Genomic DNA, 23,268 nt, shown 5'->3' with positions numbered 1-23,268 from the left:
CAGCATGGTGAAAAGCAAATGAAAGACTCTTATTCAAAACTGTGCCCAAATGAGTGGTAGAAACATAAGACCCTTATAGCTATTTCCTCCCATTGGATAGTTTCCGGTTCATAAAGACTAGCAGCTAAAATTTAACAATGGTTACCAAGCACTGTGCGAAAGCACAGATAAAGCTCTAGCAAATGCTACAGAAAATTAGGGAACTGTTTTAAAAAAAATCAAAATAATGCAATAAAAATTAGAGTGTTCTTAGATGAAATCATACCACGAAACTCTCTTTTCTAAATCTCAGAATTCTTTGCTATAGTCTCTGCCTAGGAAACCAAGAATAATAGTCTACACGTCTATGTTTTTCTAATTTATACCGCTTTGCTCATGCTTCAATAAAAAAAGATTTAACAAAAAATTTAAGACAAAGCTTTCAAATCTGATTGCATTAGATTACTTGTCAAGAAAGAGGAGTCTGAGAAAGATCAGGACAATTTTTAGACCCATCGACAGTGGTTGGCAGACTGGCAAAGCCGCTGAGAAGTTGAGAGGGCTTCACATTCCTCCACTTGGCTCTATTCAAAAAAGAGCTTTTCCCTCCACGTTTAAGACGGAGGCTACAGATGCTTGGAGGTAAAAAAAGATTCACAAAATTTGGAGACCTTTATCGCAAATTCCATGCATCGAGGAGAGAGGAGGACTTGGTCCTCGTCTTTCTAGAAGGTCGGGCTTGATCCTAACTGCTAGCAAATCGTCAAAAAGCAAAAAGTATGCCCCCGCCCCACCCTGAAGCTTGTTGCAAGAGTTGTCCATTATGGCTCTGCTATCCCGAGGAAGTAGCGAAGAGGAGGAGAGGAGAGAAGAGAAGGAAGGCAGGGCAGGCAGGCTGGGGAGAGGGAGCCTCCGGCCAGCCAGGCGCCTGTGCCTCTACTTTTTCCTTGGCTTCTGGCTCTGCGTCTTGACGGTGCCCAGCAGGGAGCCCAGGCAGGTGCGGATGCCCGCAAGGTGCAGCAGGGACCCGGCGGCTTCCTTGAGCTCCTCGTCGATCTCCGGACCGGCCGCCTTGCCCCTCTTGGGGCCCGGCGGGCCTTCTCCGGAGGGGCCCGGGCCGGTGCTGGCCTGGGAGGCGGAGGCGGAGGCCGAGGCGTAGCCACTGTCGGCCAGCGGGTCGTCCTCTGAGTCGCCGTCCGTGTCCTCCTCGCTGGGCAGGCCCTGGCTGCCGTGGCTGCCGGCGCGCCCGCTCTTGGGGACGAACTCGAACACGTCCACGTCCTCCACCGACGACAGCGAGGACACGCTGGAGCGGGACGCGCAGCGCGGGGCGGCCAGGCCGCTGGCGCTGTAGTTGTGGTCGGCCTGGGGGTCGATGGCGCCAGCCAGGGGGTCGAAGGCGCTGCTGTAAGTTCTCTTCTTCTGCAGGGTCGTTGCAAGGGGCAGGGGCTGCTCACCTGCGAAGAACACAACACGATCACATCAACACACACGGTGACAGGCACAACAAGGCAGGAAAAAACTACCCCCTCGTTCCTGGGTTAATGCATGCCGTGGACTAACAATATTTTCATTTTTTCTGCTATGCAGGCTACGTTAGCGTACAGGTATTAGTAGCCAGAAACATTCTTTTTATATTTTTTGGTTTTGGGGGTCACACCTGGCAGAACTCAGAGGTTACTCCTGGCTCTATGCTCAAAAGTCACTCCTGGCAGGCTTGGGGGACCCTATAGGATACCGGGAGTCGAACCACTGCATGCAAGGCAAATGCCTTACCTCCATGCTATCTCTGGCCCCAGAAACATTCTTAAACCACATATTGAATGCTATGTCTTGACCTTTCCCTGGGAAATAGAGTTAAGTTTTTCAAGCTGTTTGCACAAACGATTTCAATCCAAATGTCGTGCTGTTATAGCTACACATTTCCTTGTTCTTCTCAATTGTTTTACTTATGTGAACTACACTCTTTCTAAATATGTCTCTTTTTCAAATATTTTTTTTCTAAGAGTAATACCAACAAATGGAATTTCTAAGTCAAAGAATATACATATATAATATACATACTCAGGGTCATCTAGAAATAGCAAAAAGCGGGCCGGACAGATAGCATGGAGGTAAGGCGTTTTTGTTTGTCTTGCATGCAGAAGGATGGTGGTTCAAATCCTGGCATCCCATATGGTGCCCCAAGCCTGTGGGGAGCAATTTCTAAGCATTGAGCCAGGAGTAACCCCTGAGCGCTGCCGGGTGTAACCCCCTCCCCCCCAAAAAAATGAAATAGGAAAAAGCAGTTCCATATTGGTGTAAAGGACATCATGGGCCTAAGACACACTGCTTGCAGGATGCCTTCATTCTGTCCCAAGCATCCTAGTGCCCTGAGTACCAATGAGTGGGACCCCAGAGCCAACACAATAAACAAATTTCAAATGATCATTGTTGGAACAGCATAGTGGCTGACTTGCCTTGCATGGGTCTGGCCAGGAGTTAAAATCTCACCTGCGGCAATCAAGTATGTAAGCACCCGCCCTCCTCCCAACACACACAAAGGAGATGGAAGTGTTGGCCCTGCCGAGCACTTCAACTAAAATGCAGTGTGTGTATGGCACTAAGCTCAGGGCTCTGGTTCCAATGAGCATATGTGTAAGTGGTACAGCAGCCCTGACCACCACAGCAGACTTGTGGTTGGGCCTCAACTCCGAGAGTGCCTGTGGTAGTGTGCAAAGTTTTTGGGGGGTTAGGCAAGCAGATTGTGTCAGCGCCACTACCTCACACGCAAATCCTTGCAAGCAGCAGCTGAAAAACAATCAGGAACTTCACAGTCAGGATCAACAACAAAGGTAAGAGGACATGGAGGTAAAACAATATATTATTAAAAAAAAAATTGGGGGGGGGCCACACCCAGCAATGCTCAGGGTTTACTCCTGGTAACTTAGGGCTCAGAGGACCATATGGGATACTAGGGATCAAATCCAGGTTGACTACCTGCAAAGCAAGTGCCCTCTTCACTGTAATATCGCTCCAGTCCCTAAAACCATATTTTAAAATGTGTCCTCCAAAAGTTTATACTACATTGTACAGTAATAGCAAACCCTAGAGTTCCCATCCTTACTATCATTTCATTTTGGGTTTTTTCCATTGTTTTTTTTTTGGGGGGGGCACACCCCACCATGCTCCAGAGTTACTTCTGGCTCAGCACTCAGAAATCACTCCTTGGGGGACCATATAAAATGCCAGGAATTGAACCCAGGTCTTTCCTGGATTGGCCGCATGCACGGCAAATGCCCTGCCAATGCTATCTCTCCGACCCATTAGTATCATTTTAATTTTCCACAGTAATGAAAAATTAATGTCTCGATGTTTCACTTAGTATCTATCTTCCTGATTTCCAAAGAAATTGTGTATTTTTTTCAAATGTGTGCTATATGGGCCTGAGCACTAGTAGAGCAGGGAAGGCATCTACTATTCTGCATACAATCAATGTAGGCTCAATCCCCTGCATCCTGCATGATCTGCCAGGAGTGATTCCTGTGTGGTACACCAGAAGCAACAACCCCTGAGTACTGCCAGGAATGGCCTCAAAACCAAAAGACCACAAAACCAAACAAAAGGCCTCAAAAAACAAAAAAGCAACAATCCATAAATCAAATGTGTGTTGTTCATTCTCTAAGATCTACCTAATCATATATTTGCTGTTTTTTTCACTGAACCATTTTCTATTTCTTTCCTATTTGATCCTTTTACATATATTTAACAGTAAACTTTATATAACAGTATCTCTTATATATAGCAAATAAACAAAATTACCCAGTGTCTCTCCACATGGTATTTTTTTTTTTTTTTTTTTTTTTGGTTTTTAGGCCACACCCGGCGGTGCTCAGGGGTTACTCCTGGCAGGCACGGGGGACCATATGGGACACTGGGATTCGAACCAACCACCTTTGGTTCTGGATCGGCTGCTTGCAAGGCAAACGCCGCTGTGCTATCTCTCTGGGCCCACTATATTTTCAAATAGGCTTCTTTGGACTCAGGAAAACATTCCTAATTTTTACATTTTTGATATTTTGAGTTTCTTCTTTTTTCTTTTCTTTTCTTTTTTTTTTTTTTTTTTGGTTTTTGGGCTCCACCCAGTGACACTCAGGGGTTACTCCTGGCTGTCTGCTCAGAAATAGCTTCTGGCAGGCACGGGGGACCATATGGGACACCGGAATTCGAACCAACCACCTTTGGTCCTGGATCGGCTGCTTGCAAGGCAAATGCCGCTGTGCTATCTCTCCGGGCCCCTCCACATGGTATTTTTCATAAAACTTTTTGTTGGGGTCTGAGCAATAGCACAGCGAGTAGGGCATTTGCCTTGCATTGAGCTGACCAGTTTGATCCTCAACATCCCATATGGTCCCCCAGCCTGCCAGGAGTAACTTCTGAACACAGAGCCAAAACTAATCCCTGAATACCCATAGCCAGGTATAGTTCAAAAACCAAAACCCAAACAAAAGCTTTTTATTGTCAGAATTATACAATTTTAATATTTGATTAAACTGACCTATTCGTTTGGTAGATTATGGAATATGTATCTTAAAGAAGTATTTTTTTATTTTAAGATTATAAATAAATTTTCCTTTATCTTCGTGTAGTTCTTATTTTAACTTAAATCTTACAACTTAATATCTAAATTTCTTGTTTATTTTTCTTTTTTTATATATATTTTATTTAAACACCTTGATTACATCTTGTTTATTTTTTGATTAATGTAAAAAGATGACATAATCAACTTTTTTCTCAATTAAATGATTCACATGTAATAAAATAGAAATTAAGTTACTGATAAAAACACAATTTAGTTGAAAATAATTCTGCCTGTAATAGACACATATTTTGCATTCTAAATTACATTAGAAAAAGAGTCCCAAGAACGTTTAAGAAATAGCGTCATTTCTTACATTCTAAAATTCCTTGTTTTATAGAAGTGTTTAAAAGCATCATTGCTGTGGCAGCATCAATATCAGATTCTGAAAAAGAAAAGAACGAAAATATTATGTCCTTACAAACGAGTTGCTAATATAATTAGTGGAATGTGCTGAAAGCCAATTTGAAGATGTTTTCCCCCTTGCTGAGAACCCTGGGTAAGGACTTTCAGGATAATGTAGGTAAAGGTGATGTGTTAAGCTCCAACACAATCAGCCACCAAATCATCTTCCAGGCCCTGCAACATCAAAGCTTATAGGGTGTTGGTCCCGCAGGACGTCAATTCCAGAGCACTGCCAGGTGTGGTCCCCAAACAACAACGAACAAAAACAAAGCAAACCTACCACCAAATGTATATGTAGATATAAAAACACAAAACACAATCAGCAACATATTTTACAACCTGCTTTGTTCAATCTGAAAATCTAAATTGAGCTCAATCAGGTTTACCCTTTGACTAAATTAGCTGAAAGGAAGGCATTACCGTTTAGCATTTTAAAAAATATCTGATGAAGCTGGAGTGATAGTCCAGCAGGTAGGGCACTCTCCTTGCACGAGGTCAGCCCCAGTTCAATTTCCTATGGTCCCCTGAGCACTGCCAGGAGTAATTCCTGAGTTGGGCAGGCGACATCCCCCCAAAAAGTAATCCTATCTATGCATACCTGTAGTTATGAAATAAGGCATTGTAGGAGATAAAACAAATGTTATCAGTTTAGATTATGTACATTTCTAAATAATCAATGCCAATAAAAATGTTAGCAATTTCTTTAGTAATTATTATAGAGTTATTACAGAGTGCTTTTTTAAAACTTTATTTATTGATTGATTGACTAATTAATTGACTTTTGGGTCACACCTGGTGACGTTCAGGGGCCACTCCTGGCTCTGCACTCAGAAATCACCCGACAGGCTGTAGGACCATATGAGACACTGGGAATTGAACCGGGTCCGTCCCGGGTCGGCCGCATACAAGGCAAAAGCTCTACCGCTGCCCTATCTCTCCGGCCCCTTTATTAAGGAGTTTTAAGTACAACCAACATATAAAATCCATATATTCACACAATTATAATCCATTAGAAAATAGCAGGGATGACTACTTCTAATATGGTCATTATACTCTCTTACCTACTTTTACACTGCAAATTTCTTTCCAATTTAGCAATCTGTTAATCTGAAAACTAATGGCAAAAGGCTCAAATGGTATAAACTAAATGTAAAAAAAAAGGTAAGTCATAAGGTTTAAGTGTAAAATAATCCCCAGGGGTGAAGGTGACAGTATAAAGGGCAATACAGAGGCCTACAATACTGCAAGACCCAAATAGAACTGTCTGTCTCCCCTGGTACTGCTGAGTTTATAGCCCACTATTGCCCTAGACAAACTTGTCTGCTTATAGTAAGTAATAAAGAATCAATTACAGCAAACTGGGACACTCCCCCTAAAATTAACTTTTTAAAACACATAATTTACAATGCCCAGCTAATTAATTCTGGGAAAAAGTTTGACTTGATTAACAACTGAAAACACTTGAGCAATCAAGAACACCAGATTGTCATCATCTATCTAGGTAATACTCTTGTAGCTACAGAAATAAAAACAATCAAAATGGCCAAATTTACTATTTTAATTTACTGTACTCAATTTCCCCCGGTATTGAAATGAGAATGAAGTCCTATTTGTTGAGCATCAAACTTAAAGTATGCCCAATGTTGCTGTTTCAATAAAGGACACGTCAGCTAACTTGAAAGGAGGTGCACTGTCTTGGTTCCTCTCTTTTCTGGTGCCAGAGACCAAACCCCAGACCTCCCACAGCAGAGCAATTGCTCTAACACTGCACCACACCCTAGCTAAGGTGCCTGTTGTTTCAAAAACCTTGTTAGGTCTGTAGATGCAGTTCAGAGGTACAGCAGATGTCTTACATTGGGAGGCTCTGGGTTCAAGTGGGGTCTTAGTTTAGTGGTAAGCTGAACATTTCCTTTGCATTCATGAAAACTGGAATTTGATACTCAGCATTGCAAAAGAACTAAATCAATTAAACTTTAAAGGAAAAAAAGCAACCAGCTATGCTATCTATTGTTAATAAAGAATTATGGGTGTCAGAGTGATAGCTCAGTGGTAGGGAGTTTGCCTTGCAATGCGAAGGACCCAGATTCGATCCCGGTTATTCCATATGGTCCCCTGAGTCTGTCAGGAGTAAACCCTAAGTGCTGTCGGGTGTTGCCCCCCCCCCCAAACAAAAAACAAAAACAAAAATAAAAATTAAAATTTGGGTTCTATCCACTTTCATACATTTTTTTCTAACACTACTGAATTCAAGAAACAATAATTCCCAGGTGAAAAGTCATTGTCCTACAAAGTGATTAGCAAAAAAAAACAGAAATCAAAAAACAAAACATGGGGTCGAAGCAGTGGAGCAAACGGTAGGGCATTTGCCTTGCATGCACTAACCTAGGATAGACCATGGTTTGATCCCCAGTGTCCCATATGGTCCCCAAAGCCAGGAGTGATTTCTGAGCTCATAGCCAGGAGTAACCCCTGAGTGTCACCGGGTGTGGCCCAAAAATCAAAACCAACCAAACAAAACAAAACCAGAAACAAAACACAAGAACAACAAATCCAAATTCAATACTAGTTCAAATAAACAGTAAGTAAAACCTACTTATACCTGGTTCTCTTTCTCCTAATGATTCAGCTCTAGGGCAAACTTAAAAAGACTACTATCTACTGATACTACAAAAAAATAATATCTTATTTTCAAGGAAGATTCAGATCAAAGCAAACTTAAAAGTGACTTTTTTTTTTGTTTTTTTTTTTGGGTCACACCTGGCTGGCTGCGCTCAGGGGTTACTCCTGTCTTTACGCTTAGAAATTGCTCCTGGCAGGCTCGGGGGACCATATGGGATGCCGGGATTTGAACCACCGTCCTTCTGCATACAAGGCAAACACACTGCCTTCATGCTATCTCTCCAGCCCCTTAAGAGTAACTTTAATAAAGCAGCATATACATTATTTGAAAAGAAGTATCTATGTGAATAGAAAACATTTCTATTCATATGTAAGGCGTAATATGGTCTGTGGCAATTCGAGCATATTGCCAACAAGAGTATTCGTTATTTCTCAATCTTCTAAATAAACATACATTACTTTAATAATCACAAAAAATTACAATTATGACTTTTGACCTAAGTTTTTATGACCTAAAATACTGATCTACATACCTTTGAGGGTTTGCACCTGGTCTGGCTTGAGTATAGAACTTAGATAGTGAGGTGATAAAGAGCCACTGGAAAATAAAGAAATTTATTTTAGGATAAAATAAATGTGACATCTTATTGAAGAACTACTTCACTCTTTATATATCTAAGTCACAATAAAACAATTTGTACAAGTAAAAGCGCCATTTCAGTATTTTTGGTTAATTCCATTACATTTTAGTTGTACCAAGCGATATTAATTAACTTATTCATATATGCCAAGGGGAGGCATCAGGGAGGTTTGGAAACTGGTGACAAGGCTGGAGGGAATGTTTCACTGGTATTGGTGTTGGTATATTGAATGTCAGAAATAACTGTACTATGACTCTGTATATCAGGATATCTACAATAAATCTAATTTTTTTTTTTTTTTTTTTTTTTTTTTTTGTGGTTTTTGGGTCACACCCGGCAGTGCTCAGGGGTTATTCCTGGCTCCAGGCTCAGAAATTGCTCCTGGCAGGCACGGGAGGACCATATATGGGACGCCGGGATTCGAACCGATGACCTCCTGCATGAGAGGCAAACGCCTTACCTCCATGCTATCTCTCCGGCCCCACAATAAATCTAATTTAAAAAAGAAAAAACTTATTGGGGATAAAAAATAAACTAATTCACTTGGTTTATTTTGTTCAAGCAAAAAGAAAATAAATGTAATAACTTTTGGGTATTACTACGTAAAGCTATTCATCTTTTAGCTTCTTCATCTGTAGAATAGAAACAATCAGTGGTGGAGAGAGTGTGCAGTGGAAAAGGCGTTTGTCTTGCACATAGTCAACAGGGTTTCAATCTCCAGCATCCTGAGTGAATTACTCCCTGCAGAGCCAGGAGTAACCCCTAAGCATCTCCTGGTGTGCCCCGGCCCCCCAAAACAAAAGCAAAGAAAAAATAAGGAATAATCAAGTCTTCCATATAGTTTCTCTGATATTTAGTAAGTAAAAGCATGTCAGGGCTGATGAAATCCTCCGATAGTGGAGGGAAATGTGCTTGCCTGGCATGCAGCTTGCCCCGGTTTGATCTCTGCAACCAAGTCTGGCCCTCTGGGCACCACCAGGAGTACGCCCTGAGCACCACAGGAAGTGGCTCAAAACCAACCAAAGAAAAATAACAGAACACTAACTAGTATTTGGTTTTGTATTGGATACTAAGCTTGATATATATAATATGATATATAATATAGGCATTACCACAGTTATGTAAGCATTTAGCAAATTAGTATTTCGGGGGTTACATAATTATCACTCAGGAATAGAGCATTGAATTGAAATAAAAACCAAGAAACACCCGGGTTTTAGTTTACAAAAATCAAGCTAAACTTTATACATTCATAAAAATAGACCAGCATGGGGCCGGGCGGTGGCGCTAAAGGTAAGGTGCCTGCCTTGCCTGCGCTAACCTTGGACGGACCGCGGTTCGATCCCCCGGTGTCCCATATGGTCCCCCAAGCCAGGAGCAACTTCTGAGCACATAGCCAGGAGTAACCCCTGAGCGTTACTGGGTGTGGCCCAAAAACCAAAAAAAAAAAAAATAGACCAGCAGCTTTTAATTCCAAAGCTAGTGTTTTTTAAGGGAAAAATGATCATAAAAACTACTAGCTAAAATGAAACACAATTCATTCCAAACCATTATTTTACTTGTCAAACATGAAAACATTTGAAACTTAAATGCATTTTTCAAACACTAAAAGTCCTGTGAAAGAAAACAAAAACAGAAAAAACAAACACGCATATAAAATTGTTGCCCGTGGCGAAGCAGATTGTATTATGAGTTTAGATTTTAGTTGGTCAAGACTGCGTACATTTTCCAGAATTCTGCTTCTCATATACACAATTTCTTGTTTCTTAACAACACAAACTAGACTAAGTAAAAATGCCTTAAGCTAATGTCATACTCACAAATATTTCTCTAGATGCTTGCGTATAAAAATACAAACAAAAGACCCTATTAACTTTTGCTAGAAAGATCTCTGTAACATACGTACAGGTAAGGACCTGCCCCTGCAACTCAGTGCCAAGATGCGTACCTCTGTGGAGATGCAGGAGGGGTGTTGAAGGGGGAGGAGAAGGACTGTTTCTTCAGGGCCTGCATAAGGCTAGGCTTATATTCTGGGTCAACACACCACAAGGAACCTTTGCCATTCACCTAGGGAAGAATATCCAAGATTTAGTAACTCAAAACTGAAGGGATGGGTGTTTGAAAAGTGTATGGCTGAAGTTATCAACAACTTTTAACGCTGTATCTCACGGTAATTTAATTAAAAATAAAATAAATCCTGTGTGAAAAACTCTACAAATAGCTGACACTTAAGGACAAAAATACTACACAGTGCAGAAAACAGCATGGAAGGCTATGCAAAATGGCCATTCTTGATGGAAGATGCCAACAATACTTTGCCAGCATTACTATTAAAAAGGAAAGAGAGAGAGAATACTATTGGGGGCTTGGGCGGCACCTTAAAGGGTTGGAGTACTACAGGACTTGCATGCTGGAGCACCCAACTAGGAACAGCCCCTGAGTATTTCCTGGTAAGCCAACTCACAGAACTAAAATAATAAAAGAAAAAAATTTCCACTTTCTTTGTAGCATCTTTCCCCTAAAGTCATAAGCAATACATTAGTTGCTGCATCAAAAAAAAAAATTTTATTTTACTGGCTCTAATAGCTATGTTTTCAGTTCCTATTTAAAATTAAAAAGCAAGCAATTCAATGGTAGTAAGACTATTTACTAAGGCTCTTTGACCTCTGTACAACATATCCTGATCATGGAGCAGAGCAGTACAACGAATACAATACATAAAACAAATAGCATAAAATTAATCTAATTTTTATGGACTCTGATATTAACAGAGTCATTCAATCTCTAAAATTCAGCCTTCTCATTGATATCTTTTTGTTGTTGTTTTTGGGTCACACCGGTGGTGCTCAGGGATTACTCATGGCTGTCTGCTCAGAAATAGCTCCTGGAAGGCACGGGGGATCATATGGGACACCGGGATTCGAACCAAGCACCTTTGGTCCTGGATCAGCTGCTTGCAAGGCAAATGCCACTGTGCTATCTCTCCGGGCCCTCTCATTGATATCTTATCCTTAAGTTAAAAACTAGGTCACTTTGGTGCCAGAACAGAAGCACAGCAGAAGGGCGTTTGCCTTGCAGGAGGCTGACCCAGGACAGACACAGGTTTGATTGCCGGCATCCCATATGCTCTCCCAAGACTGCCAGGAGTGATTTCTGAGCTCTAAGCCAGGAGTAACTCCTAAGCACCACTGGTGTGGCCCCCAAAATAACAAAACAAAGTAAACAAAAAAGAAAAAGGATAAAACTAGGTCACTTCACTGAATTGTGAGAAGATTCAAATAAAGTAATTTATGAGCACATGATAGAGCTACAAAATGAGTGAATAGTAAGGAATTATTCTGAAAGAGCCAAAGAGAAATAGTTTTATGGGTTAATTGCAGTATATTCCTACTCATTTACTTTTGATTGATTTGAAAATCAATTTTGAATAAGATAAAATTTAGATATTAAAGATCAGCAATGAACTAAATTTAGAGAAGAAGCTCTTGTTTGAGGAAAATCCGGTCATTAAGGGAAATCAAAATTTAAGGTCTTAGTAACATGCAAAGACACAGAAAAGCCATGTGTGTCATACCATACCACAATTCAGAAACAAACTACGCTATCAAGTGAAACTCTCTTAGCAGCAAAAGACCACCAGGATTACATTGACAAGCACTTGAGAGGTTTTTATTTTTACAGAAGAAGTTGAATTTTTGTTGTTACTTAATTCCAACAATCCATGTGTTTTGATAGAAAATAAAACCTTAAAATGTTAGCATCTACAACATCCTTTCTCCTCAAAGTCATACACAGCAAAGAAATTCATGAATCATCTTTCATATATTGATTAAGATAATAATTTTAATGATTCCACCTATGTTCTGTCTTGGTATTCCTGAAATTACAAGTCTAGAAGCTCTTTAGTACAAATCTACTTTTAAAAATCGATGGTAAGAAAATTGAATTTCTTTTTCTTAATCACAGTAGAATTGCTACTCTTTGAAACAAACAGCAAATTGGAAGAACCAGTACTGAAAATGTGCAGTTTCAGGGCAATAAAGTCTCTTAAGTAAGGTCTCCAAATAACAGTCTGGTGTGTTACCATGACAGCACTTCCTGTCCATTGAGTCTGTTCTCAAACCACCAGAAACAGGAGACAAAACGAGACATATTTTCAAATCTATGCTTTATGAGTTTATAGCAAAAAGGAAGTCATCGTGGACTCTCACTCTGGGGGCTGCAGGCTGGCAGCTGGGAGTGTGTGTGTGCTTTGTATCCAGGAGCCCAGCACCGAGCCCAGCACTGAGTGATTCTGAGCGTCCCGAGCGTCCCTAGAAGTAACCACCGAGCTCAGAGCCAAGAGCAGTCCCTGAGCACAGATATGACCCAAATCCACTCCCCATGGGGGGAAAACAAGCTTGTCGTCAATCTTTGTGCTCAGACGACAGAAAACAATTAAGATGAAAAGTATTAGTTTAAACTGCCGTATATATTCAATTATAAGCTGACCCGAGTATAATCCAACCCCCCCCCCCCATTTTACCCTAAAAACTGGGAAAATTTAGTGACTCGAATATAAGCCAAGGTGGAAAATGTAGCAGCCACTGGTAAACTTCAAAATAAAAATATATACCCAAAACAATTACAATAATTGATAATGGGTTGACTGTGTGCAAGGCAAGCCCGGCTCACTGCAAGATGGCTCTGGCCCCCTCTTTTTTATAGGCAAAGTTAGTGTGTAAACTCGAGTATAAGCCGAGTTTTTTGGCACACACAAAAAACCAATAATCAATCAATCAATACATGATTACATTTACAATACATGATTGTTTGATATACCGTATACCATTAACATACCACATTAATCCATAGTATTCAATGGCAACTTTAATAAAGTGAATAAATCATTTAAGACAGTAAAGCATTGTAAATAAATGGTTAAAAATCCTGAATCCTTATACTCCAAAAACCCCTAATTATAAGGATTCAGGATTTATCAACATTTTGCTGCCTTAAATAGGTTTTTCACTTAAATGTGCCATTGAATATTGTGGGTTAAATAGTTCAGTGGCATCCAGTTCAGTTCAGCCATCTGCCTCTTTCAGCTCAGTTACAACTTGTGGACTGCGGGGCCGGGTAGGTGGCGCTGGAGGTAAGGTGTCTGCCTTGCAAGCGCTAGCCAAGGAAGGACCGCGTTTCGATCCCCCGGCGTCCCATATGGTCCCCCCAAGCCAGGGGCGATTTCTGAGCACATAGCCAGGAGTAACCCCTGAGCGTCAAACGGGTGTGGCCCAAAAACCAAAAATAAAAAAATAAAAAAAATAAAAAACAAAACAAAACAACTTGTGGACTGCCAGAAGCACCACCCCCTCCAGCAGAAGACAACTGGAGAATACTTGCATTTGCTTTGGTGGGCAGGCACCAAATCAAATAACCTGTATGACCCGAGTATAAGCCGAGTTCGGGAATCGAACCACTGTCCATCTGCATGCAAGGCAAACACCTTACCTCCATGCTATCTCTCCGGTCCCACGGCAGACCTCTTACAGCTTGCGCCACTGCTCTGGCCCCTAAAACTTTTTTTTAAGTAGATATGGCTCCCATACTTGATCCATGAAAATAAAGACCATGTCATACTTTAAAATTCCAAAGCAGATTTCACACACATTATCATCACCACTCTGTAGTTTGCCTTCAGCCTCGTAATCTTGTCTTCATCTAGATCATCATTACCTTTTCTCGGGGGGGGGGGGGGGGGGGAGGTCTCACCTGACAGCACTCAGGGGTTATTCCTGGCTCTGCACTCAGAAATCACTCCTGGTAGGCACGGGGGACCAAATGGGATGCCAGGATTCAAAATGCCCTACTGCTGTGCTATCTCTCCAACCCCCCCCCCCCCCATCATCATTTCTATGTGATAGCTGGAAAGTGCTGTTAGATTGCAAACTTTAAACTCTAACACTGAATGGCAAACGTTATTTTCCTTCTATCAACTGGGAGAGAAATAAGATCATTTTAGGGCACAGACTCAGTATTCCTTACATTAAAAAAGCAAACAACTATCCAAAAACATAGGGGAGGTCCAGAAGCGATAGCACAGCTGTAGGGCATTTGCCTTGCACTAGGCTGACAAAAGAAGGACCTGGGTTCGACCCCCAGCGTTCCATATGGTCCCCCAAGCCAGAAGACATTTCTGAGCGCATAGCCAGGAATAACCCCTGAGCACATCAGGATGTGGCCCCAAAACCAATTAAAAAAAAAACTAAACAAACCCTAACCCACAATCCTATTCATCACTCACTGCCAGTCCCATTAGAGACATTAAACCCAAGTTACTAGATTTTGGTTATGGCAATGCATGTCTATTTATTTTCCTTCTGCCCTGACCTATGGTGACAGTTGGCTAACTTGTCTCAATATATTATAACATAATTACTACGACTGTATATTTATACTCACATTCTTCATTATCTCATAGATGATTTCTTTCTCTTTATCAAACTTTCCTTGTACTCAGGACTGTATACTTTCCCCTTCATTATCTCTTACTTCCTGGGTTCTTTTCTTTCTCTGAGCGTCCAAAACCACTCAGGTTAAGCACACATTTACAAACTGTGGACAAGAACAAGTCCCTTATGATCACTATCACAAATTGTAGCCCACTGGACTTAGCGTCCTACAACTTTCATCACAAGTAACACTAAAAATGATCATTCTTGTACACATCTCTTGGCATGCAAGTCTGAACATTAGCTTAGGGGGAAAAGCAGAATATGATTCACTATATCAAAGAATCACAAATATACTCATATATCAACTACTGGTATGATTTTTCTATGTCCTCATCCAATTTGGTGTAAACAACCACTTAAAAATTTTGCATTTTAATAAGTTCTTTTAATCTGTTAATTCACCATTACATATGAGAATAAGTACATTTTTTTCTTTTTGGGGGGTGATAGTGAGCCACACGCAGGGGTGCTCAGGGAATTACCCCTGGCTTTGCACTCAGAAATCATTTCTGGCAGGCTTGGGGGATCCTATGAGGTGCTGGGGATTGAACCTGGGTCAGCTGTGTATAAGGCAGATGCCTTCCCTGCTGTGCTATGGCTCCAGCCTTGAGAATAAGTATCTTCCATGTGTCCTGGTCATGCCTATTTCCTCTGCTATGTTCAAATTCTTGTCCATTTTCCCATTAGGTTTTGCTTTTCATATCAAATTATACAAATTTCTTAGAATGCTGATTATAAACATCTCTTCTCAACTATACATTTAATGATATAACCTTAAAAACTGCTATGATGAAAATATTTATAGCATAAAATTCTGTAAAAATCTATATGCTCACCCTCACCTAAATGTTAAGCATTTATTAACATGTTTTGAATTCTAACCCTTTAGGTTACGTCTATCTATGGCTTTTGTCATTTTCACCTTTCTTTTTTTTTTGGGGGGGGGGTCCACACCCGGCGGTGCTCAGGGGTTACTCCTGGCTGTCTGCTCAGAAATAGCTCCTGGCAGGCATGGGGGAACAATATGGGACACCAGGATTCGAACCAACCACCTTTGATCCTGGATCGGCTGCTTGCAAGGCAAACGCCGCTGTGCTATCTCTCCGGCCCCGTCATTTTCACCTTTCTGCAACATTCTACACTGTTGCTTATTCACACTTAAACTTATCCTCCTTGGCTTCCATTATACTTTCCCTAGACTGTTCCATTCAAAATCAGTGCTAATTACTTTTAAATTTAATGCTTTACACCCACAACACCTTTACTCCTGTGCCAGGTTTCTAAACACCTAGTAGACAATGATCCTTTCCTCTCTCATCTTTTTTTTTTTTTGTTTTTTGTTTTTGGGTCACACCCGGCAGTGCTCAGGAGATACTCCTGGCTGTCTGCTCAGAAATCGCTCCTGGCAGGCCCGAGGGACTATATGGGGGACTACACCGGGATTTGAACCAACCACCTTTGGTCCTGGATCGGCTGCTTGCAAGGCAAACGCCGCTGTGCTATCTCTCCGGGCCCTCCTCTCTCATCTTAAATCTAAATAATATAGGTCTAAACTTGTATATATGTATTTTTTTTTCATTTTTTCCAACTAACATATATAAGACAGAACAAAATAATTCTGTTAACTTCCTGTGGCAGAAAACTGGCTGCTGGCATGGGACTTCCCTTTGTAAAGGAAGCTTGAAACAGCCATCAGGCAAGGACAGGAAAGTGGGCTAGACGTGGCCCTCAAAAACACTGGGGTCGTACAGGCATCCATGACAATTCTGGGAGTTTCCTGACTGCCCTGATTACCCACCCCCCTTCATTCACAATTGTGGGAAAATGCCAGATGTCATGTACTTCCTAAAGCAAATCAATCTACTGTACCTTTCTATTGTTTAAAATACTATATATAGCTTGTAAGCTCATGGTTCAGGGCTGGCAGATTCTGGCTTATGCTGGATTCTGACAGCCCCTGCATGCTTGTAAGAAAAATAAACCCTCTGCTATTGCATGAGAGATTGTGGTCTTGGTGTCTTTGAACGGCGCATCGTTCTCCTGAACTTAACATTTGGAGGCCCCAGCGAGATATTCACGCCTGTTCAGGGACATCAACGCTTCACCTCGGGGTTTTGAGAAAACCGGCGCCTAGGAGGTAAAATGTGCACTTGGTGTGGGCAGTGTGACTGCCGTACGAGCCCGTGAGGGTTCTCGGTGGCGGCTGACAGACGTGTCTAGGGGGCCGCAGGTCACAGATCTGAGGGACGCCTCAGTGAGGTTTGGGGATCCCGAGGACGCTCGGGAGCCCTTCTGTATGTATGACCCTTAGTGGGGTATACATTGGTAAACTGCCCAAGTATCGGGACCTAGGTCAGATTCTGTTTGTCTGTCTGTCTGTTACCGTTTTGTGTGAGTTGTTTCTCCTTGTCTTGTGTGACTTGGTTTTATTGAGGAGCCCTAGGGAGAAGTGGCCAGAGGGGCCCTTCTCATCAGGGAGGAGGTCGGGCGAGGCCTCCTCAGCAGGGAACAGAAATCTTGGCTCCAAACGTAGGAGACTCCACGGAGCTCCAAGGATCAGTGCAAGTCCCGGCCGGGCTTTCCAAAGTGGGTGTGAGCCCTTCGCAGATCCTTCAGGTTGGTTTGATTTCATTTTGATCTCATTTTTAGTTTTGGTTTATTTTTTGGCTTTCCACTTCTCTGGTTCATTTTCTCCTGTCTCTCTCTTCAAAACTGGAAGTTACTCAGTGAGGGAAAAATCCCTCCCAGTCCTGGAGAGGTGTGGAGTTCATTGGGCATGGCCCAGAGAGCAAAAGAAATTTGTAAATTTTAACGTGAGAGTGAAGACCGGTCAGTGTGAGTGGTGAAGTGCTTGGCAAAATGTGTGGGGAATTTGTGTGATAATTGATTTCTTGATTGTTATTATCTATTGCCTTTTCTCAGTCAACCATGAAGCAGGCTCAGACTGCTCAGTCCAAGGTCTCTTGCTGGAAAACTTCCCAGAGGTGCAAAAATTGGTGTTAAGTGGCAATTTCTATACTTCCTTGTTATTTTCTGTTTCGTTGTGTTTTTGTATTTCAAGGCAGGCTCTGTTAGGGACAGGGCAAGGTGGTGGTCGCAAACTCTGCCTCTTTGCTGGCCAGCAGGACTTAAATTTGTCCTGGAGGGGCTGGACTTTGTAACTAAACACCTCAGCCAAAAGGTAAAAATCAGAAAAATCTTGGAAGCTGCCGTCTTGTTGCTTCTGGCTGGGAAGCTAAGAAATTAGTCAGTTAAAAAAAAATTCTTTACTGGAGCTTATCCAAGAAAGGAAAACTTACCAAACTCCCTTCCCCCCCCTGGTTTACATATCGAAGAAGAAATTGGGAGTGGCTGGGATGAAACTAAGTTCTAATACAGACTGGAAAATGCCACCTGCCATAAGAAATTTCACCAACTCTAAGAAATTATCAATCAGTTCAGAAACAGGTTCCAACAGCATTGTAATGTGGGAATAATACAAATTTTTGTATTTCTATGTCTGTTAAAAATAATATTAATTTTAAAAGGCCAAAACTGTGTGAAAAATGTTGTGGTTAGCATTTTGATAATATTGTTAATCTTGTGAACGCTTAATATTGTTGAAATGCCTAAATCTAGATAACAATATAAAATTTAATGTAGTTTTAAGGTCTTAATGTAAAAATGCCTAGATTGTCTTTACTAAGTGTAACAAAAAAAATTTGGTCCTGTCAGATAAAAGTAATTCTAGCAATTTGTTTTCTAATTGGGAAAAATAAAAGAAATAAAAGTTTTAGGTATTTGTATAAAGTGCAAACCTTTTAAAATTAAAGTAAAATTAGTCATATTTAATATCTCTAAGGTTTTTATAACTTAAGTTATACTGTAGTGCTTGGATGGTTACAATACCTACCTCTCATTTGCTAAAGTTGCATCTTGTAAAGCTTAAGTAACTTGGTAACTGGAATTTAAAATATAATATGTTCTGAACACTGTCATAAATTTGGCATTTTAATCAATAAACAGGGTATATTTGTAGTAAACTCATTTGAACCTATGATAAGTTATAAAGTAGTAAAAAATTGTAAAATAAATTTTTAGAAACTGCAAAATGCTATGTTTGAAATAGTTAAAAAACAAAAAACCATTTTGAATAATGTACTAAGTTGTTCAGAAAAGTAAAGTAATTAAAATTGAGTAAAAAAAAATCAAACTTTAAAAACTATAACTCCTCTAAATTGTAAATTTAAAATACTTTTAAGAAAATTTATGTTTTGCTTTGGTCTAAAGCATAGCTAATATATTTTTAAACACCTTTAAACTGAACTTCAATATTTTAAATTTTTGATTATTTTTTTAAAAAAGGTCTAAAGTCTGCCAGAAAATTTTGTAAAATATAAATTGCTAAATTGCTGGTGTCTAATATGTTTTCTGCTTTAAGCTAAGTCCAGAAGAATAAGCAAACTTCTACTCTCTGTATGTAAATTTATTTACTGCCAAGAATATTAATAAGTGTATCACAAGGAACTTTGTAAATCTTATTGTAAAAGCCTCCAGACAATAATCAGGTTTAAAATTTTCTGTGCAAAATTAAGTAACATTTGCTTTTTCTCTCGTCCTAGCACCTTTTAATATCATTTTTATGTCATGGCATCAGTTTGCTTTGCATGAAATACAAACAGGTAAATTTCCTCTCTGCATGAGGAGTAATCCCCGTGCAAACAAGAAATCTTAAAATTAATAAGGGGACCCCAAAGCCCTCTTTTGGGGAAATAATCAGGCTTAAGGTGGTGTAACAAGCAGGCACCGTTAGGCATCTGGCTAACAAAACCAGGAAAACATCAAGATGAATGGCCTGAAAAAGGAAATGGCAGATTTCTGAACCTGCACTAACTGGCCACGACCACTCTCACCCTCACCCTCAGTCTCAAGAAAGAACTTAAGGTCAGAGTCTCTTCCAACCCTGAAGAGGAGTGGAACAGGCTACTTCTAGGAAAATCCTGCAGTGGGTGAGAAGACAACAGCCATCCGAGAACCAACTCGTTCTTACATCAGCCTAGCCTAAGTAACTGTAACGTGACAAATCTGCTGTGTCCCCACCCTATCCTCAAAAATTCTGTAAGTATTGGGAGTGCCCCAAATGGAGATTTCTCCAGTAATATTGTGTTTATGCAAAGGAAGGAGCCAAAATTTTTTCAAATATCTAGTAAGGTGCAAGGTTAAGGTGGAGAGAAAAATAATTTTTATAATTAAAGTAAAGTAACCTAGGTGTAAAAGCATTTTTTATTAATTGTACTCAAACAGATCATAAATTACAAATGTAAGCATTAGTCTAACTAAAAATAATTCAGAGCTGTTTGTTAATAATGCTATAATGCTTTAATTTCTGTTGTTTAACTTGTGTTATCATTAATTGTTACACACTAGGTGTAAAAAACCTTAGATACAGAACAAGTAAGAAACCCCCCGGAAAACCTCTTCATAAGTCTTTTTCAGATACTTCTCAGAAGCCCGCAGCTTGAATGGTCAGTGGCCTGAACAGACTACAAAGGACCCCCCCTGCATATCCATCTGACTCAACTTCCTGGACCGGGGCAAAATGAAGATCACCTACTGTACCAGATGACAGCATGGGACTGTAAAACCACCGGTCAGGCATACTGGAAGCTCCCTTCCAGTTGGAACTGAATCGTAATAACCAGATTAGTAGTAAATCACACTTTTTAAAAAGCAGCTGGGGAAGGGGTCAGGCAAGAGAAATGCCTTGCATTGCCCTTGAAGTTTTTAATTTGACCTTCCATTATTGTGTGCTAATTAACTGCGCTCTTAAGGGGGGCCAATCAAATCAGTAATCACCCACCCCCCTTCAAGAAAGGCTAAAACAAAAATTCCGGGTTCAAAACAATTGGTTTCAGTCCTGGTTCAAGTAGTCCCCCTGGCTAACAACTCTAATGTCTGCCATTACAGGCCCGCTTGTGCTCCTGCTGCTATTACTGACTATAGAACCTAATGATTACTAGGCAGCAATATAAGGCACTTAATCAAACAACCCAGATCTCTAGGATTAGAGATCAAACAAAAGAAAAGGGGGGAATGTAAAGGAAGCTTGAAACAGCCATCAGGCAAGGACAGGAAAGTGGGCTAGACGTGGCCCTCAAAAACACTGGGGTCGTACAGGCATCCATGACAATTCTGGGAGTTTCCTGACTGCCCTGATTACCCACCCCCCTTCATTCACAATTGTGGGAAAATGCCAGATGTCATGTACTTCCTAAAGCAAATCAATCTACTGTACCTTTCTATTGTTTAAAATACTATATATAGCTTGTAAGCTCATGGTTCAGGGCTGGCAGATTCTGGCTTATGCTGGATTCTGACAGCCCCTGCATGCTTGTAAGAAAAATAAACCCTCTGCTATTGCATGAGAGATTGTGGTCTTGGTGTCTTTGAACGGCGCATCGTTCTCCTGAACTTAACACCTTTCTTGTCACTAGGATCTCTCTCCAGAGCGGCTAACTTGTCCAGATGTGAGAGCTGACATCTAGCTCCCACGAGCCCCAGAGCTAAATTATTTACCCAAGTGCCCACATGTCTTTTATGAAGGAGTCTCAAATAATTTCTACAATATCCTCTTGAACACACAATGTATCAGGAAGGACAATGTATCCCATGATGAGGCCGACTGCTAGATTTCCTATGTGAGAGTGTTATTTTGATATAATGACAATATAACAACACTATGGAAACAGATATAGTAACAATATGGAAACATACTAGAAAACTGGGGCATTAACCAATGAATTTGTGTATCTATAGTAGACTTGGCATAATTCTGTTTAATTTGTATAAACACTCAAAGAAATGAGGGAGCCCAGGCTAGCTCATGAAAATGTATTTGACCTTTGACACCACTTCACATAACAAGAACATGGTTCCATAAGCAAGTGTGCTGTCCTTCCCCTCATCTAGCATAGCTACAATATTTATTTAGGCACTGCAACCAAGTGCTTAGCCCAGTCAACACAAAAACAAAGCACAGGAAGGAAAACATTTGAAAAGAAGGAAAAACTTTAAGCATTTTAAGGGAAAGCGAATAAATACCGTATTTCCCGGCGTATAAGACGACCCTTCAACCCATGAAAAGCTTCCTAAAAATCTTAAAAGTAAGTTACTTCTTAAAAGTAAGAGGGATGTGGATCACTCGTGTCTGAAGCTGGCACAAGTTTCAGCATGCCGTATACCAGCATATAATATGACTCCCGACTTTTAGGAAGTTTTTCATGGGTTGAAGGGTCGTCTTATATGCCGGTAAATATGGTACTTAATTTTAAACTTAAGTAACCTGACTATAGTTTGGGTTCCTTTGATGTTCCTATATTTTAAAATCTCCAAATTAATTCTCTCCAAACATAACAATGTCCACAATACTGACCTTTCCATGGCTTCTTTCCACTTTCTGAAAGCATTTATTCAGGGACAGGTTATGCCGAACAGAATTCTTCCAGCCAGTTGGCGCAGTCGCAAAGTATGGGAAGCGGTCCAGAATCCAGCTATAAATGTCTTTGACGGGCAGACACTTGCTTGGAGAGTGCTCAATCGCCATGTAGATGAGGAGGCTGAAGGAGTATGGGGGCTTGGATGTTGTGGGCTTCTTTTCCAGACCCTGGTAGCAAGAAGGCCCCAAGCACGGCGAGTCGTCCCCTTCTATATCATACAACGGGCTGACGATCGGGAGGCCTTTGCTTCCGAAGCTGAAGTTGGTGAGGAGATTGGTGCTTTCGTGGAGCCAATTCAAGTTCGTGAGCTCCTCATCTGCCGACTCAATGTCCACTAGTGTGGCCTTCGGGCTGGCAGCATCAACAGCCCTGGGCAAGCTTCCGAGTTTGTGAATCTGGCTCAATCCTGCAACCTTTTCAGCTCCTGGCGTTTCAGCTCTCCTTTCTGGAGTCATTCCAATTACTGGCCCCATCTACTCTTACAGTCCTATCATAAAGAAAACAATTATTGATGAAACAGTCATTCATCTCATGAGACACAAAATACATATTTAACTATCTCCAAGTCAGAGGAATTTCACAATTATTCCACATTTTAAGCACGATATTTGTCTAACAAAGACACTAAAGGTTATAAGGAACAGAAGTCATTTGAAGAAAATGTGGTAAAGTATGTACAACATTATTAAACCAAAATACACACATGTAGTTGATGTGGGTTTGATCCCTAGCACCCCAATTAGGTCCCCCAAGTACGCCAAGAGTAAGCCCTAAGTGCAGAGCCAGGACTAAGTCCTGAGCACTCTCAAGTTTGGACCAAATAAATGCAAATATTAGCAGCAAAATATTCAAGTTAGTATTAGTTTAGAAAATACATGTAAAACAAAATTTTGGGCAAAGACCTAGGCCCACCATTTTAAAAGACTACCTGGTAATATTAATATGCACCAGTGAATCATAAAAAATATTACATCTTTGGACACATTATTCCAGTGAACCTCAAACGTTTTAAACAGGCGGCCAGTTCACTGTCCCTC

The 23,268-nt window shown here is 40.8% G+C and overlaps 1 protein-coding gene across 1 annotated transcript; it reads right to left on the bottom strand.

The window, feature by feature from the left end:
* Positions 1 to 877: 877 nt before the first annotated feature.
* Positions 878 to 22,713, bottom strand: FOXN2 (forkhead box N2). Its single transcript, XM_049784362.1, has 5 exons — positions 22,168 to 22,713; positions 10,211 to 10,329; positions 8,155 to 8,219; positions 4,914 to 4,982; positions 878 to 1,436 (listed from the first exon to the last, which is right to left on the bottom strand). The coding sequence occupies exons 1-5, from the start codon at positions 22,702 to 22,704 to the stop codon at positions 916 to 918; spliced, it is 1,311 nt and encodes a 436-aa protein (XP_049640319.1). The 5' UTR covers positions 22,705 to 22,713; the 3' UTR covers positions 878 to 915.
* Positions 22,714 to 23,268: the final 555 nt, after the last annotated feature.

The sequence above is a fragment of the Suncus etruscus genome, chromosome 12 (assembly GCF_024139225.1).
Source record: "Suncus etruscus isolate mSunEtr1 chromosome 12, mSunEtr1.pri.cur, whole genome shotgun sequence".
NCBI lineage: Eukaryota > Metazoa > Chordata > Mammalia > Eulipotyphla > Soricidae > Suncus > Suncus etruscus.
This window is presented reverse-complemented; position numbering and strand designations above follow the sequence as displayed.

What these genes read in the sequence shown, in the direction of transcription:
- FOXN2 (XM_049784362.1), bottom strand. Translation starts at nt 22,704, where the DNA reads ATGGGGCCAGTAATTGGAATGACTCCAGAAAGGAGAGCTGAAACGCCA. An exon ending in TGGAAAGAAGCCATGGAAAG is followed by an intron (nt 10,330 to 22,167) that starts GTCAGTATTGTG and finishes ATTCTTCCCTAG; the next exon opens with GTGAATGGCAAAGGTTCCTT. An exon ending in CCTCCTGCATCTCCACAGAG is followed by an intron (nt 8,220 to 10,210) that starts GTACGCATCTTG and finishes TTTATTTTCCAG; the next exon opens with TGGCTCTTTATCACCTCACT.